Source organism: Aristolochia californica, unplaced genomic scaffold (genome assembly GCF_029961685.1).
Source record: "Aristolochia californica isolate CCGP_79_NKW_82.1479 unplaced genomic scaffold, dmAriCali1.0.hap1 SCAF_4, whole genome shotgun sequence".
Classification (NCBI taxonomy): Eukaryota; Viridiplantae; Streptophyta; class Magnoliopsida; order Piperales; family Aristolochiaceae; genus Aristolochia; species Aristolochia californica.
The window spans coordinates 10041661-10057409 of NW_027182103.1; the positions used below are offsets into that span (position 1 = coordinate 10041661).

Here is a 15749-nt window from a genome sequence, read left to right on the forward strand (position 1 = left end):
CTTTCTGAAACATAAAGCTGAGTCTATAGTGCCTGTCAAATACCTGAGAATCCACTTCACTGCTTCCCAATGTGTTTACCCGAATTACTCATATATTTGCTCACAACTCCCGCTGCATGAGCTATGTCTGGTCCAGTACACACCATGACATACATGAGACTGGCAATAGCAGAAGCATAAGGCATATTGGCCATGTTGGCTCGCTCTTGCTTTGTAGAAGGTGGTTATTCCTTAGATAGCCTAAAGTGACTAGCCAAAGGAGTACCCATTGGTTTTGCATCATTCATGTTGGAAGATGGGCCTAAACCCAAATGACTAAGGAAGACCTACATATCAAAGTGTGTTGGAAGATGGGCAGAAGCCCACACGACTAAGGAAGTCTCACACATCCAAGAGTGTTGGAAGATGGGCCCAAGCCCATAACATATGTATCTACCATGATCACATGAGGCGGCATAAGAAGTCTTACACAATAAAAAGTCTAACAAAGCCACAATTATTATGGAATCATGTCTCATAGAAGAGTTTCAATTTAAAGGTGTTTTAGTCATGTTAGTCTTCAATTTATATTGGGTTATTTAATTATGCTAGGACATGTCTTTAAGTGTTAATTTGGGACAAATGTAGTTTAATTGTAATTGGACTCTACCACCTTCCTCTATTATAAATAGAGGTTCTTGTACTCTGATTAAAATAAGTCAATGAAGTATTTCTCTTTTCCATAAATTCAATTGATATCAGAGCAGGTTCTGTGAGTTGACTCAGTCAACCCACAATGGTAATGTGATCTTTTCTGATTTATTATCTCTAACAGTTTAGGTTCATATTTCTCTTTTTCACTCCCTAAATCTGTTATTTGATTTATGTTTTCACCTCTATACTGAGCTTTTCATATTTTATATTATATATTGATGGAAGATATTCGAGTTTAATTTCCAAGGAAAAATAAATTTTTTCAATCGGTGTTATCTACAAAGAGAAATCGATATTTGAAGCAGCAAAGGTCCGATTGCAAAAGAGGTTCATATAGCAGTAGACATCTTTAACTTTCGAGTTATTTTATGCCATCAAGAACGAGACTTTATATGGATAAAAAAAATATCTGTAAGTCTATTTTATTACCTATTCAACCAATTCTCGATCTGAGTTTTTTATATGGAGATATTGATCTTGGAAGAGTCAATGGTCATACTGGAAAAGGGGAAAGAATACTTAATTCGTTAGAGACCGAAATCTATCAGATTATATATCTCAATAGAAGTATATTTTATAAGAGAGTTTATACTTGGATGAAAGCTATTTAAGTCTAGTTTCAAAAGGAAAAACTTTCATGTCAATATGATCTATATTTAAGGATATATTCTCATTGGAAGAGTCAAAGGTCATATTGGTATCCTATTGCATTGAAAAATCTAAATTTAAGCCGATTGTTTTGCATCACTTTTTGAGTTCCTGTTATTGATCAACTATATTAGGAAAATATCTCACTTACCCCTTTTTCAGTTGCTACATCTATGTTATTTGGTTCAAGTTGGGAATATTGCTATTACCTTCCAGCTTGAGGGGGAGAAGTAAAAGAAGTACAAGAAAGAGGTATTTTATTCCATATGTTGCGGTAAGTTTTATGTGACCAAAATATTCAAGAAAGGGGAAACATAAAAGATGAAGCTTTTACAACAAATAAAATTGAAGATCAAGAATCCTGACTCGTAGTAATAATTGGGGTAATTATTGGTGATACCTGATTTGGCTTGATTCAATTCTATTTCTCCAATTGGAATATTATTTTGAGATATCCGCTACATATTCCTTGGGATACTCGCATCAGATTATTTCATCGTCTTTTTACAAGGATTTTATTATTTTGGTTCGTGTTATATGGGCCAAGGCCCATTTCAACTATTTCTATTGTGTCTCTTTGGATGAGACATTATTATTGAAGAAGGGGTGGGTTCAACATCCTATCTTCTTGTTTACTCATTACCTATTGGTTGTTTGACAACCTGACTCCTACCATCCTTTATTTGACTCTCACATACATCTTTGGGCCAACCTTTTGCGTGTTGCTTCGGTTAAGTCCATCATGGTTGGGTGTTTTAAGTCCATTGAGACTTTTTATGTACCCGTGGGTCTTTTATTGTTGTCTTGTGAATGATAGGCATTACCCACTTATCACGTCTTTTATCACCGTCTTGTGAATGATAGGCTTTTATCACGTATCACGTTGCTATCTTGTGAATGACAGGCATTTATCACCCATTTCTACTTATGAGAATCGGTGCCCGGGTTGAGACACCGTGATGGAGGAGCTTATTACTACACATATGTTACCCCCCTTAATTGGCATTTATTACTCCAACCACTTGAGAGTCATTGTCCTATGGAGGGATGAGATGATGGAGGAGTTTTATTACACTTTTGAGCATTGTGTATAGATCCACTACCTGAGAATGATATGAGTGTGCCCTACATCCAACATGAGTTATGACTGGAGTATGGAGCAATGTCATACGGCTTGGAATGATTTTATTCTCTTATCTTATGCCAGATCGGCCTCATGGAAGAGAGCACCAGCGAGGGGGAATGTTGGCAGATATGGAAGACTGCCATTTTATATGAGAATATCTTATACATCATTTGCAGCAAACTGGGAGTTCATGATGTTCTCTCACCCCTAGCTTGAGAGGGAGTGTTGAAAGATGGGCCCATGCCCACAAGACCAAGGAAGACCTACATATCCAAGTGTGTTGGAAGATGAGCCCTAACCCAAAAGATTAAGGATGACCCATATATCCAAGAGTGTTGGAAGATGGGCCCAAGACCATAAGATACAGATCCACCATGCTCACATGAGTTGGTGGGACCTACCATGATCACGTGACGTGGCATAAGAAGTCTTACACAATAAGAAGTCTAACAGAGCCACAATTATTATGGAAACAAGTCTCATAGAAGAGTTTAAGTTTAAAGGTGTTTTAGTCATGTTAGTCTTCTATTTATATTGGGTTATTTAATTATGCTTGAACTTATCTTTAAGTGTTAGAGTTTGGGTGTAATTGGGACAAAGGTAGTTTAATTTTAATTGGACTCTTCTACCTTCCTCAATTATAAATAGAGGTTCATGTACTCTAATTACAATATGTCTATTTAAACCAAACTACTAGAAGCATAATATGAGTTGAACTAGAATTCTTGCTTTTTTCACATGACTATAGATGAGAAGGCCAACTCGTAGCCTTATCCTTGTGGGTCCCTCGTGATCCTCCAGCTCATCTTGATAAGGTTGATAGCTCGTGAGATATTTGTGGGTCCCACTTGATCTTCAAGTCTTCTAACTCAATTCTGCTTGTGCTTCTTGATTCCTTAACTCGTGCTTGCTTGGGTGTGGACTCTTCTTGGTGTCCCACGTCCTCTAGGTGGGTCCCACCAGCTCGAGCACCATGGTAAGTCCCACATTGGTACACATTAACATGGTTCCATATTTGTATAAAGTCATTCATTTCAGCAAAAATTGCCTAACCAAAAAACTTTCCTGGTTTGAATTTCAAACTTCAAAACAATTTAAGGGAAACATGAGACATGGAAGGTGCCTGGAGACGATTTTTTTTCTAGAAATACTTTTCCTACCTTTCCAAAAGATGCATTAACTTGGCCTTATACTTGTATAAATTCATTTGTTTCAACAAAAGTTGACTAACGACAAAATTTTCCTAGTTTGAATTTTTTAACTTCAAAATTGTTCCAAGAAACATGAGACACAATGGTACCTGGAGACGTATTTTTTCTAGAAATATTTTTCCAAAATTTCCTAAAAAATTCATTAACATGGTTTTATAGTTGTATAAAGTCATTTGTTTCTACAAAAATTGCCCAACCAGAAAATTTTCCAAGTTTGATGTTTTAGCTTCAAAACTATTTTTGGGAAACATGAGACACTAATGGTCCCTGCAGACGTATTTTTACTAGAAATAATTGTCCAAATATTCCTAAAAAATTCATTAACATGGTCTTATAGTTGTATAAAGTCAATTGTTTAAGCAAAAATTGCCTAACCACAAAATTTTGCTGGTTAGAATTTTCAACTTCAAAACTATTTCAGGGAAACATGAGACACTTGGAGACGTATTTTTACTAGAAATATTTTTCCAACCTTTCCTAAAAAAAGTAATAACATGGCCCTATTGTTGTACAAAGTCATTTGTTTAAGCAAAAATTGCCAAACCACAAAATTTTCCTTGTTTGAATTTTTCAGCTTCAAAACTGTTTCAGGGAAATATGAGACACTAATAGTCCTTGGAGATGTATTTTTATTAGAAATATTTTTCAAACTTTCTGAAAAAACACATTAAAATGGTCTTATAGTTGTTTAATGTCGTTTGTTTCAGCAAAAATTACCAACCCACAAAATTTTGCTGGTTAGAATATTATGCTTCAAAACTGTTTCCAGGAAACATGGGACACTAATGGTCCCAAAAGATGTATTTTTACTAGAAATTAGTTCCCAAGCTTTCCTAAAAATATGCATTAACATGGTCCTATATTTTTATAAAGTCATTTGTTTTAGCAAAAATTGCCTAACCTTTAAGTTTTCCAGGTTTCAATTTTCAGCTTCAAAGCTGTTTCTTGGAAACATGACAAACTAATGGTGCATGGAGATGAAATTTTACTAGAATCACTTTTCCCACCTTTCCTAAAAATGCATTAACCTGGCCTTGGAGTTTTATAAAGTCATTTGTTTTATAAACAATTGCCTAACCACAAAATTTTAATGGTTTGAATTTTTCGACTTTAAAACTATTTTTGGGAAACATTCTCACCCTAATGGTGCCTTGAGACATATTTTTAGTAGAAATAATTTTCACCCATTTCCTAAAAAAAGCATTAACATGGCCTTATTGTTGTGTAAAGTCATTTTTTTGGGCAAAAATTGCCCACCCACAAAATTTTCCTAGTTTGAAGTTTAAGCTTCAAAACTGTTTCAGGGAAACATGAGATAGTAATGGTCCCTAAAAACATATTTTTACAAGAAATATTTTTCCAACCTTTCCTAAAAACATGCATTAACATGGTCTTATAGTTGTATAACATCATTTGTTTTAGCAAAAATTGCATAACCACAAAATTTTCTAAGTTTGATTTTCAACTTCAAAATTGTTTCAGGAAACATGATACACTAATCATACTTGGAGATGTATTTTTACTAGAAATTCTTTTCCAACCTTTCCTATAAGTATGCATTAACATGGTCCAATAGTTGTATAAATTCATTTGTTTCATAAAAAAATGTTTAACAAAAAAAATTTCCTGATTTGAATTTTTAGCTTCAAAACAATTTCAGGGAAACATGACACGCTAATGGTGCTTGGAGATGTATTTTTACTAGAAATACTGTTATGATCTTGGGTTAAGTACTTGGCTTTCCGCAACCAAACAGATTAGTCTTTTGGTATAAGAGTTTGAACATGTGTGATTCGTCCAGGAGTGACAAGTTATGAGTAATTTCTAGAGAGGTGCGATTGGCAGCAATGCGGGCAGAAAATCCAACAATGAGGGCAGAAAGTGAGGCACGAATGAAAAATATCAACCAACAAATCAGTAGGATGCGGGATATAATGTTTGGAAGAAATCTGCCCCTAGAGTGAAAGGTGGAAGACTTGAGATTGGCCGAAATTGATAAGCATCGCGTTAAGGCCTCATAGGGGAAGGTCTTCGCTCAGAAAGATGAATAGTTGCTGCCCTTCGTTCGACAACAAATCGCGTCATAATAGCCAGATTTGTGTTCGACCTCAAATCGCCCCTGTTAACGGCAACCTAAACTTCTCCCAGAATTGAAGATGGAAAATTTCTAAGCAGAGAAGGCCCATGTTGCAGCTGTTCGCCATTGGCAATAGGTTAGGCTCTACTTCATCATGGGGCATAAAAAATTTCTACCAAGCAGCTTCAATTTTTCGCCGTTAGTGGTTTGTGCGAAAAGAAAGGCAAAAATATCGAGAGACTTATATTTTGAAGGGGAAATCGTTGCCCGGTGGAAGATGAGAAGTCGGGACCAGCATGTTTCAATCTGAAATCGATACCATCATGCCTCGCTCTCGGCCTTCAAGCTTGAAACTGACTTGAACGACTTATGTGAAGAAATCGTGAAGCTCTTTCCCAAACTGTTCTGACAGCCGTTACTTTCTCTTATTCCGACAGACTGCAGAGCGGATAAAAAATTGAAGATTGGCGTTGCATCATGCCAAAGGTAGCACCCTTTATGGATTCAAGGGAGGTCCCACCGGAGTGATGAAGTGCAAATATGCAGAGCTGTCATCAGAATTTATCTACCCTTACAGAAATCAGGATGTGTTTGACATGATATGTAGTGGAAGGGACTAGATTGAAACTCCAATGCAGTTTAAACAAGCTGAAGCAACAATAGTGTGTTGAATTTAGGAACCCATGAATAATACCTCGAGCAAGGGGAGAGAGAAAGAAAAAAGAGAAAGAGAAAAGCTCTTGGGTAGAGAGAGAAGAGAAGGAAAATAAGAGAGATTAGAGAGAGAGAACTTCACACACGAGAGGAGAAAAAAATAAGTAACTTGCTTGAATAATTCCGAGTTACAATCACCACTATTTATAGTTGAGGAGGTGATAGTGTCCATGTACAACTAACCTTAGGACTTCTAATTACATTCGAACTAGAACTCTCTAAGATAAACCTATTATGATAATATTACATTATCTATTTGAGAGAATAATTTAACTCAACTTCTAACACCTTATTTAAGGACTTGATTCAAGTCATGGTGGGTCCCACATTGGAACACTCCCCCTCAAGTAGGGGGTGAGAAAACATCGTAGATGCCCAGTTTGCTGCAAACATTGGACAAATATTTGTGAGTGACTAGTTTGGTGAGAATGTCTGCAACCTGGTTCTGTGAAGATACATGCTGGTGAGATAAGATGCTGACAGTGAATTTTTCTCGTATGAAGTGGTAGTCTATTTCTATATTCTTTGTTCTCTCATGGAAGACTGGATTTGATGTGATGTGAATTGTAGCCTAATTATCGCAATATAGATTCATCGGAGCTTCTTTGTAAAAACCCAATTTAGTTAGGAGAGATCTGATCCATAGGAGTTCACTGACTATGTGTGTCATGACTCTGTACCCTGCTTCTGCACTAGACCTTGCAACTACATTCTGTTTCTTGCTCCTCCATGTAGCGAAGTTTCCTCCAACCAACATATAATATCTCGAAGTAGATTTTCTCTCATCTCGGGATCCGGCCCAATCTACATATGAGAATCCTTCAATGTTGAAGTGTCCTTGATTTTTATAGAGGAGCCTTCTTCTTGGTGCTCCTTTAGGATATCGTAATATCCGTTCTAGTGTTTGCCAATGACTAAGTTGTGGTTTGTGCATATATGGACTTAATACATGTTGGAAGAAAAGTTCAAGCCCACACGCCCAAGGAAGGCCTACATATCTAAAATTATTATAAGATGGGCCACATGACCAAGGAAGGCCCACAAGGTGGGCCCAAACCCATAAGAAGTAGGACCTATAATGATTACCATAAGCTGACATCCTTATCACATCAGTTGAAATATCAAGAAGGACTCACAAAAGTATCTTATCTTATGGTTATGTCAAAGAAGAGTTTTGGTTTGAGTTATGTTTGTCTTTTATCTATATTGAGTTATTTAATTATGTTATGACTTATCTTTAAGTGTTAGAGTTTAGGTATAATTGGGACAAGGGTAGTTTTATTATAATTGGACTCTACTACATTCCTCTATTATAAATAGAGGTTCATGTACTTTGATTACAAAAAGTTATTGATGTCAATGAAGTATTTCACTTTTTCATAAATTCAATATGGTATCAGAGCAAGTTATGTGAGTTGACTAGAGGGGGTGTGGTTAGTCAACAAACATAAAATTTGATCTTCATCTTCATCTTCATCTCATGCCTCTACATGATATTCATCTTCGAAATGGGTGTTAGTGTGGACAAGTTCATGTCCACTGGATAACAATTTCCAGTGTTACTGCCCCCAAATGAGGAAAACATAGAAAATAAGAGAATTAGTAACTTGTAAAGTATACTTAATTAAAATATAATACTTAAACATTAAATTAGGTAAAATAAACATTATTACTTCACGAATAACTAATTTAATGTATAACTAAAATATATTAATGTACTAATTAATTTAATTACATATTATATTAGTTAAAGATTATTGTTTATTGTACATGAATACAGTAATTACGTGAGTCAATTAACTGTGCACATGATTAATCATAAAAAATAATAAATAATTTTAAATATAACATAAAGGAATATATTACATTTAGTTATTAATTTATTGATAATATATGGTGTTTTTTAACATAAAAAAGTCATGATTAAACATGAAAAATCTATCAAATACTAACTTTAACACACTATATATTTTTACATATTATTAATTAAAAATATTTTTCCATTAAATTTAAAACCATTGCTTTTATTAATTATAAAAATGAGTTAGTTAAACCAAGTGCTTGAGTTAACAATATTTTAATTACCACTATTAAATTACTAATACAATAGAGTAAATAAAAAATAAATATGATTAATAAATAAAAAATTATTTTATTAATAACATAAGATGGATTTTTTACACGGTATTAATTAATAATATATTTTGAAAAAATTTAAATAATTAATTAATGAAATGCATACTTTAATTATATTTTATTTACCAGAGACTTAAATATGAAGTTTAATATAGTAATAAAATTTAACAAAATCGGAATGGGGGAAATCGAAAATGGGGTAAATCGAAATAGGGGAAATCGAACGAAATCGAAAGGTTTTTTGGGGCAAAAGAGAATAGAGAGAGAGAGAAGGGAGTGGGAGGCTGAAAGGGAGAAGAGAGAGAAGAAAGGGAGGCTGAGAGGGATAAGAGAGAGGGAGAAGCGAGAGAGAAAAACAGAGAGCGAGTCCGAGAGAAGAGAAGGAGGTACGAAGACAAGAGAGGGGGTTCAGGAGAGAGGGTGAGTCCGAGAGAAGACCGAGAGACGGAGGCCGAAGAAGAGAGAGAGCAGAGACGAAGGCCGGAGAGGAGAGTCCGAGAGAAGAGAGGGAGCAGAGCGTCGGAGGCGTAGGGAGATGAGAGAGGGGGTGCGGGAGAGAGGGAGAAAAAATAAAAAATGAGAAGAGAGCAAGAAAGGGGGGGTGTGAGGAGAGAGAGGGAAAAAAAACGTTGGGGGTTCAAACCCCCGTGTTCCCTTCATCCGGATGAATGGCAAAATGGGCCGGAAAACACTTTCCATTTTTTATAACGTGGAGATGATGTTCCGCTTCATCCCCAGCATCCAGATGACATGAAATTTGGTGCTCCACTAATGACATAAACTGATGAACGGCGTAATGCGACAGATCTTCATCTTCGGCTTCAAGTTGACTAAACCCCCCTTGGTCAACTCACAGAGGTAATGTGATCCTTTTCTCTAAACCCTAAACCCTAAGTCTAGGTTCGTAGTTATTTTTTTCAGTCTCTATACCTATAGATTTATTTGCATTTGTTTAATTCTATAAGGAGTTTTAAATATTTTAAATTATATATTGAAGGAAATATATTTGAGTCTACTTTACAAAGAAAAATGATTTGTTCCAATCGGAGTTATCGAAAGAGAGATGTCAATATTCGAATGAACAAAGGTCAGATTGCAAAAAGGTTCGACCAACAGCAGCAATCTTCAGATTCTGAGGTATATTTTGCTATCAAGAACTAGAATTTATATGGATAAATATATATAAAAAGAAATATATGTAAGTCTATTATTTTACCAATTCAACCAATTTTTTATCTGAGTTATCTACAAAGTGAAATTGATATTTTAAACAGCAAAGGTCAGATTGAAAAAGAGGTTCGAGCTGCAGCAGAAAGCGTCAACTTTCGAGGTATTTATGCTATCAAGAAAGAGACTTTATATGGAGAATTATATATCAAAAGAAAGATACGTAAGTGTATTTTCTTACCTACTCAACCAATTCTTGGTATGATTTTTTTATAAGTAGATATTTTTCTTGGAAGAGTCGATGGTCTTTCTAGAAAAAAAGGAGAAATAGTACTTAGTTCGGCCAAATGACAGACATAGAAATCTATCAGATTATTTATCTTATGATAATTATATTTTATGAAGAGAAGTTATACTTGAATGAAATATATTTAAGTCTAATATCATAATGAGAAAATTTCATGTTAATCTGAGTATATATTTAAATAAATACTCGCATTGGAAGAATCAAAGGTCATGCTGGTATTCTGTTACATTGAAAATCCGAATTTAAGCCGATTTTTTTGTGTCACTTTTTGAGTTGATATATCAGAAAAATATCTCACTTCTCCCTGGTTTGAGGGTTTATTTATACATCTCTGTTATTTGGACCTATTGCTACATCTATGATATTTGGTTCAAGCTGGGATCACTGCCATTACCTCCCAACTTGATAGGGAGAAGTAGAAGAAGTACAAGAAAGAGGTATTTTATCATATGTTGTGAATAAGTTTATGTGACCAAAATATTCAAGAAAGGGGGAGCACAAAAGATGAAGCTTGTGCATCTAAGAAGAAATTTTTATATCGGATTATTTCATAGGTTCTTTTACATAGTTTATTATTTGGTTCGTGTTATATGTGTTGGAAGATTGTCGTGTTATATACAACTGCTGCTATTATGTCTCTTTGGGGACATTATTATTTAAGAAGAGGTGAACTCATATCATCATTTATTTTACCCTGTCAAAAAATATCACGGTTGTGAAACCATGACGGAGGATACCCTATCAAAAAATATCATGGTTGGGAAACATTATGGGCCCAGTCAAAAAAAAAAAAAAAAAATCATGGTTGGGAAACCATGTCGGAGGAACTTATTATTACATCTATGTTATCCCCCCCCACACACCCCATGGCTTTTATGACTCCTACCACTTGAGAGTCATTGTCCTGTGGAGGGACACGGTGGTGGACACTTTAGAGCAATGCCAATAGACACACTACCGATAGAAGACATAGTGTGCCCTACATCCAGCATTAGGACTGGAGTATGAAGCAATGGCTTACTGGCTAGGAGTGTTTATACACTCACTTAAACTATGCCAGCAGGGTCTCATGGAAGGACGCAACAGCGTGAGGGGGAATGTTGGAAGAAGAAGGTATATTGGAAGATGTGCCATTTTATACAAAAATATTCTATATATCATTTGCATCCAACTAGGAGTTCGTGTTGTTCTCTCACCCCCAGCTTGAGGGGGAGTGTTGGAAGATAAGCTCAAGCCCACATGACCAAGGAAGGCCCACATATCTAAGATTATTATAAGATGGGCTACACGACCAAGGAAGGCCCACAAGATGGGCCCAAGCCCATAAGAAGTAGGACCTACAATGATTACCATGAGCTGGCATCCTTATCACATCAGTTGGAAGATCAAGAAGGACTCACAAAAGTATCTTATCTTATGGTCACGTCAAAGAAGAGTTTTAGTTTGAGTTATGTTTGTCTTTTATCTATATTGAGTTATTTAATTATGTTAGGACTTATCTTTAAGTGTTAGAGTTTGGCTGTAATTGGGACAAGGGTTGTTTTATTGTAATTGGACTCTACTACCTTCCTCTATTATAAATAGAGGTTCATGTACTTTGATTACAACAAGTTATTGATGTTCACTTTTCCATAAATTCAACAATACACTGACTACATGTGAAATATATGGCTTCGTTACGTAGAGATAAATAAGTCTTCCCACCAATATTTGATATTTCTCGGCATCGATTTCTTCTCCAGTACCTGCACATAATTTTTTATTCGAGTCCATGAGAGTTTCTGCTAGTATACATCCTAGCATTCCGGTCACCTCCAGTAGGTCAAGGACATACTTCCTTTCAGATAATATAATTCCATGTACGGATTGTAGTACTTCAATACCCAAAAAATATTTGAGCAATTCGAGATCCTTTGTCTTGAATTCAGTACATATCCTTTCTTTTGTTTTTTGGATGCCCTCAAGATCACTTCCAGTTATAATAATGTCATCAACATATATGACTAGAATTACCTTTCCCTTCAATGTGTCTTTAATAAAGACAGAGTGGTCTCCAGAGCATATGTGTATAACTTTTAGGAACAAGATGAGCTTTCAACCGAGCCACAGACCCATTTGGATTGTGTTTTAGTGTAAATACCTATTTGCAACCAACAAGTTTCTTATCTGAAGGAAGTGGGACTAGAACCCATGTCTGATTTTCATAAAGGGCATGCATTTCTTCATCCATAGATGTCTTCCACCCTGGATGTTTGAGAGCCTCCTCATAGGACTATGGTATAGGTACGTAGGAAATAGCCGATAGAAATTGACAACAAACAGGGGATAGACGGCGATGAGACACAAAGTTTGTTATGGGATGAGAAGTAGAAGGCATGGTGCATGATCTGGGTTCTTTCTTAACTGCAATAGGACGAGTATACTATTCTGGGCCAAAAATAATCAGAGAAGATGGACTTACCTCGGTAGGATCCAACAACTTAGTAGGTGGGGTGTCTATTAGTGTTTCTGGGAGCTGAGTAGTTTCCACAGCATGGGGCACAACCGATTGAGGAGAACCTGGTACTGAAGATAAACCTGGAGGAGCATTATCAGAATAATATGGAGAGTCTAAAAAAATGTGACAAACCTAGACACAAGTAAACATTGAAGAGACGGATTATAGCAAACATAACTCTTTTGTGTGTGAGAGTATCCTAAGAAGATACACTTCACAGATTTGGGATCAAGTTTACTTTGTTTTGGGGAGGAAATATGGTCAAAACATTGACAACCGAAGACTCTCAAGGGTAGTGAAAAAGGATCATCATCAGGTAATAATAGAGAGTAGGGAGATTTTTTAACGGAAGAGGGTAACCGATTTATAAGAAAACATGCGATAAGAACTGGATGTTGCCAATAAAAGTATGGAACTTGCATGGCATATAGTAAACCGCGAGCTACCTCAAGAATATGATGGTTATTTTGTTTGGCTACACCATTTTGTTGAGGGGTGTAGGCACATGATGTCTGATGAATAATGCCATTTTCTTGAAAAAAAATGTCAAGATCTTTGGATGTGTATTATTTGGCATTATCCGACCGAAGGACTTTAATTTTTTGCCCAAACTGAGTGAGTACCATTGCATGAAAAAATTTAAATGTCAATGGTATTTCAGAGCACTCTTTAAACAAAAATAACCAAGTGGTACAAGTGATTTCACTTGAGAAATGTTGGAGACACTCCACGGTCCCCAGACATCAGTATGAATTAACGAAAAAGGAGAGACACTTTTAATTTTTGGACGAGGTGAATATGTAGACCTCTGATGTTTACTCATTTGACATGCTTCACAATGAAGGTCCAACTTTGCTTTAGGAAAAATATGATGAAGCGATTGGGCGGACATATGTCCCAACTGGTTGTGCCATAACCTGCTTTCAGTGTTGCAGGTGGATGCATTATTTATTTGTGGCACATCCAGGTAGTAGTGCCCCCCTTGTTCACGGCCTCCACCAATCACCCATTTCTTTGTAAGATCCTGAAACACACATGAAGTCGGTGAGAAGTGATTGAGAAGTTAAAATGTTTGGTGAGCTAACTAATCAATAAAAGATTCAAAGGAAAAGTAGGAACGAAAAGGATATTAGTGAGCAAAAGTGATGGTGTAACGGAAGTGGATCCTTTCCCTTGAAATTTAGTTTGTGAACCATCAACAATGGTAACAAATTTATGTGAAAAACATGGAGAAACTTAGTATAGTAGATGTCTGTTACCTGTAAGATGCTCAGAGGCTTCTGAGTCAATTATCCAGGATGAAGAGGAGGCAAAAAACATACCTAAACCGGTGGTGGCAGTGGTTAGTGAAGAAATACTTGGGGAGGACCCCATCATGGTCTTCATTTTCAGGAATAGTTCATAGTCTTCATCAGTAAAAGTATGCTTTGGAGTTGTTGTGGTAGACTGCTCTTCTTTTGTGTCACTCACTAAGGCTTGGTTAGCCTTATTCTCATTAGCATTATAACATCTTTAGTGAGAGTATAGAGCATTATTTATGATGAAAGCATGTGTCTATAGTGTGGCCATATCCCTTACAATGGGTGCATTCCTTCCCATGTGTTCGGTCAAAACCAGTCCTTCCACCTCTTCCTCTTCCTCCTCTATAAATTTTGCCTCTGCCTTGGCCTTGGTCAGATGGTATTCTCCTATGTCCAGAGTATATAACGGATGGTATTTCAGTAGTACAGGGAGAAGCATATGGAATACGGAGAAGTGTAACACATACATCATTAAAAGTGGGAACCACGAAAGAGTTAAGAAGGTGAGTCTTAGCAACTTCAAGATGCGGTTTAATGTTAGTCAGGCATATGGCAGTTATCAAGGCCTCTTTCTGTTTATCTTTGACAAAGATATCTGTAAAGGTTGACTGGGTAAGTTTCCATTCTTAAAGAAAACCTCATAAGCGGGCCAAATATTTATGTATATTGTATCCTTGTTTGGTGATAAGCATCTGTTGTAAAATATCATATGGCCTTTGTACATTATCAGAGCTTGAATACAACTTGGTGCATGTCTCCCAAATTTGTTTAGCCGTCTCTAGATGAATGACTTTATTGGAGACATGTTCTTCCATACTATTGATAAGTCAACTAATAACCAATGTATCCTCCTTTAACCATTTGATATAGAATATATCATCTACATCAATATGTGGTCCATGGTTGGTGAGATGACCAACTAGGTCCTTTGTGATAAGAAATCAACGAACCGATGTGGATCAGTTCATAAAATTTGATACCCCCCTTAAGGGTACAGTGGTGATTCTGAGTATGTCACTCATGTGACTCATATTATCTTCAGCCATAGTAGGCAAATCAAGTAAAATAGTTCTCCAATCAAGTAATCAAAATTTGACCAAGTGGAAGGCTTTAACCAACTCGGTTAATGGAGATGCTTAGCATAAAAGCTAAGTAAATAATTTCAATGGATAATGACTCATAAAAGGCTCATATATTAATTCTTTATCCTGGAATCGTTTTCCCACAGAGTTATATAAAAAAATCCAATATGCACTGTTCTCGGTCATAGTATTGTGCAAACCGACAAAAACTGCCTTGACAATCTCTTCTAATCAAAGATAATCCAAGATGCATATATTATCATAATTTAATAAGATGAAAAAATGCATAAGGATATATTTAAACCACCTCTTAATACCAAAAACCAGTAGCATAAATTTAATAATATGAGAAATAAATACTTATCTCATGAGCTTCAATCTTGCTTCATAAGGAGCCTTCTATGAGCAGCTTTTAATCATATCTTCATAGAGCATAATGGGGATCTTAAATTTGTAGCTTTGATACCATGTTGAATTTATGACCCCATGAATAATACCTCGAGCAAGGGGAGAGAGAAATAAAAAAATAGAAAAAGAGAAAAGCTCTCAGGTAGAGAGAGAAGAGAAGGAAAATAAGAGAAATTAGAGAGAAAAAACTTCACACAAGAGAGGAGAAAAAAGAAGTAACTTGCCTGAATAATTCCGAGTTACAATCACCTCTATTTGTAGTTGAGGAGGTGATAGAGTACATGTACAACTAACCTTAGGAATCCTAATTACATTCCAACTAGAACTCTCTATGATAAACCTATTATGATAAAATTACATTATCTAGTTAAGAGACTAATTT

At 35.8% G+C, this 15749-nt stretch overlaps 1 protein-coding gene across 1 annotated transcript; it reads right to left on the reverse strand.

Moving 5' to 3' along the window:
* Positions 1 to 11690: 11690 nt before the first annotated feature.
* LOC137963096 (uncharacterized) lies at positions 11691 to 14346 on the reverse strand. Its single transcript, XM_068810276.1, has 7 exons — positions 14155 to 14346; positions 13836 to 14067; positions 13696 to 13748; positions 13283 to 13600; positions 12541 to 12708; positions 12231 to 12351; positions 11691 to 12109 (listed from the first exon to the last, which is right to left on the reverse strand). Exons 1-7 carry the CDS (start codon positions 14344 to 14346, stop codon positions 11691 to 11693), a joined length of 1503 nt encoding a protein of 500 aa, XP_068666377.1.
* Between the last annotated feature and the right edge of the window lie 1403 nt (positions 14347 to 15749).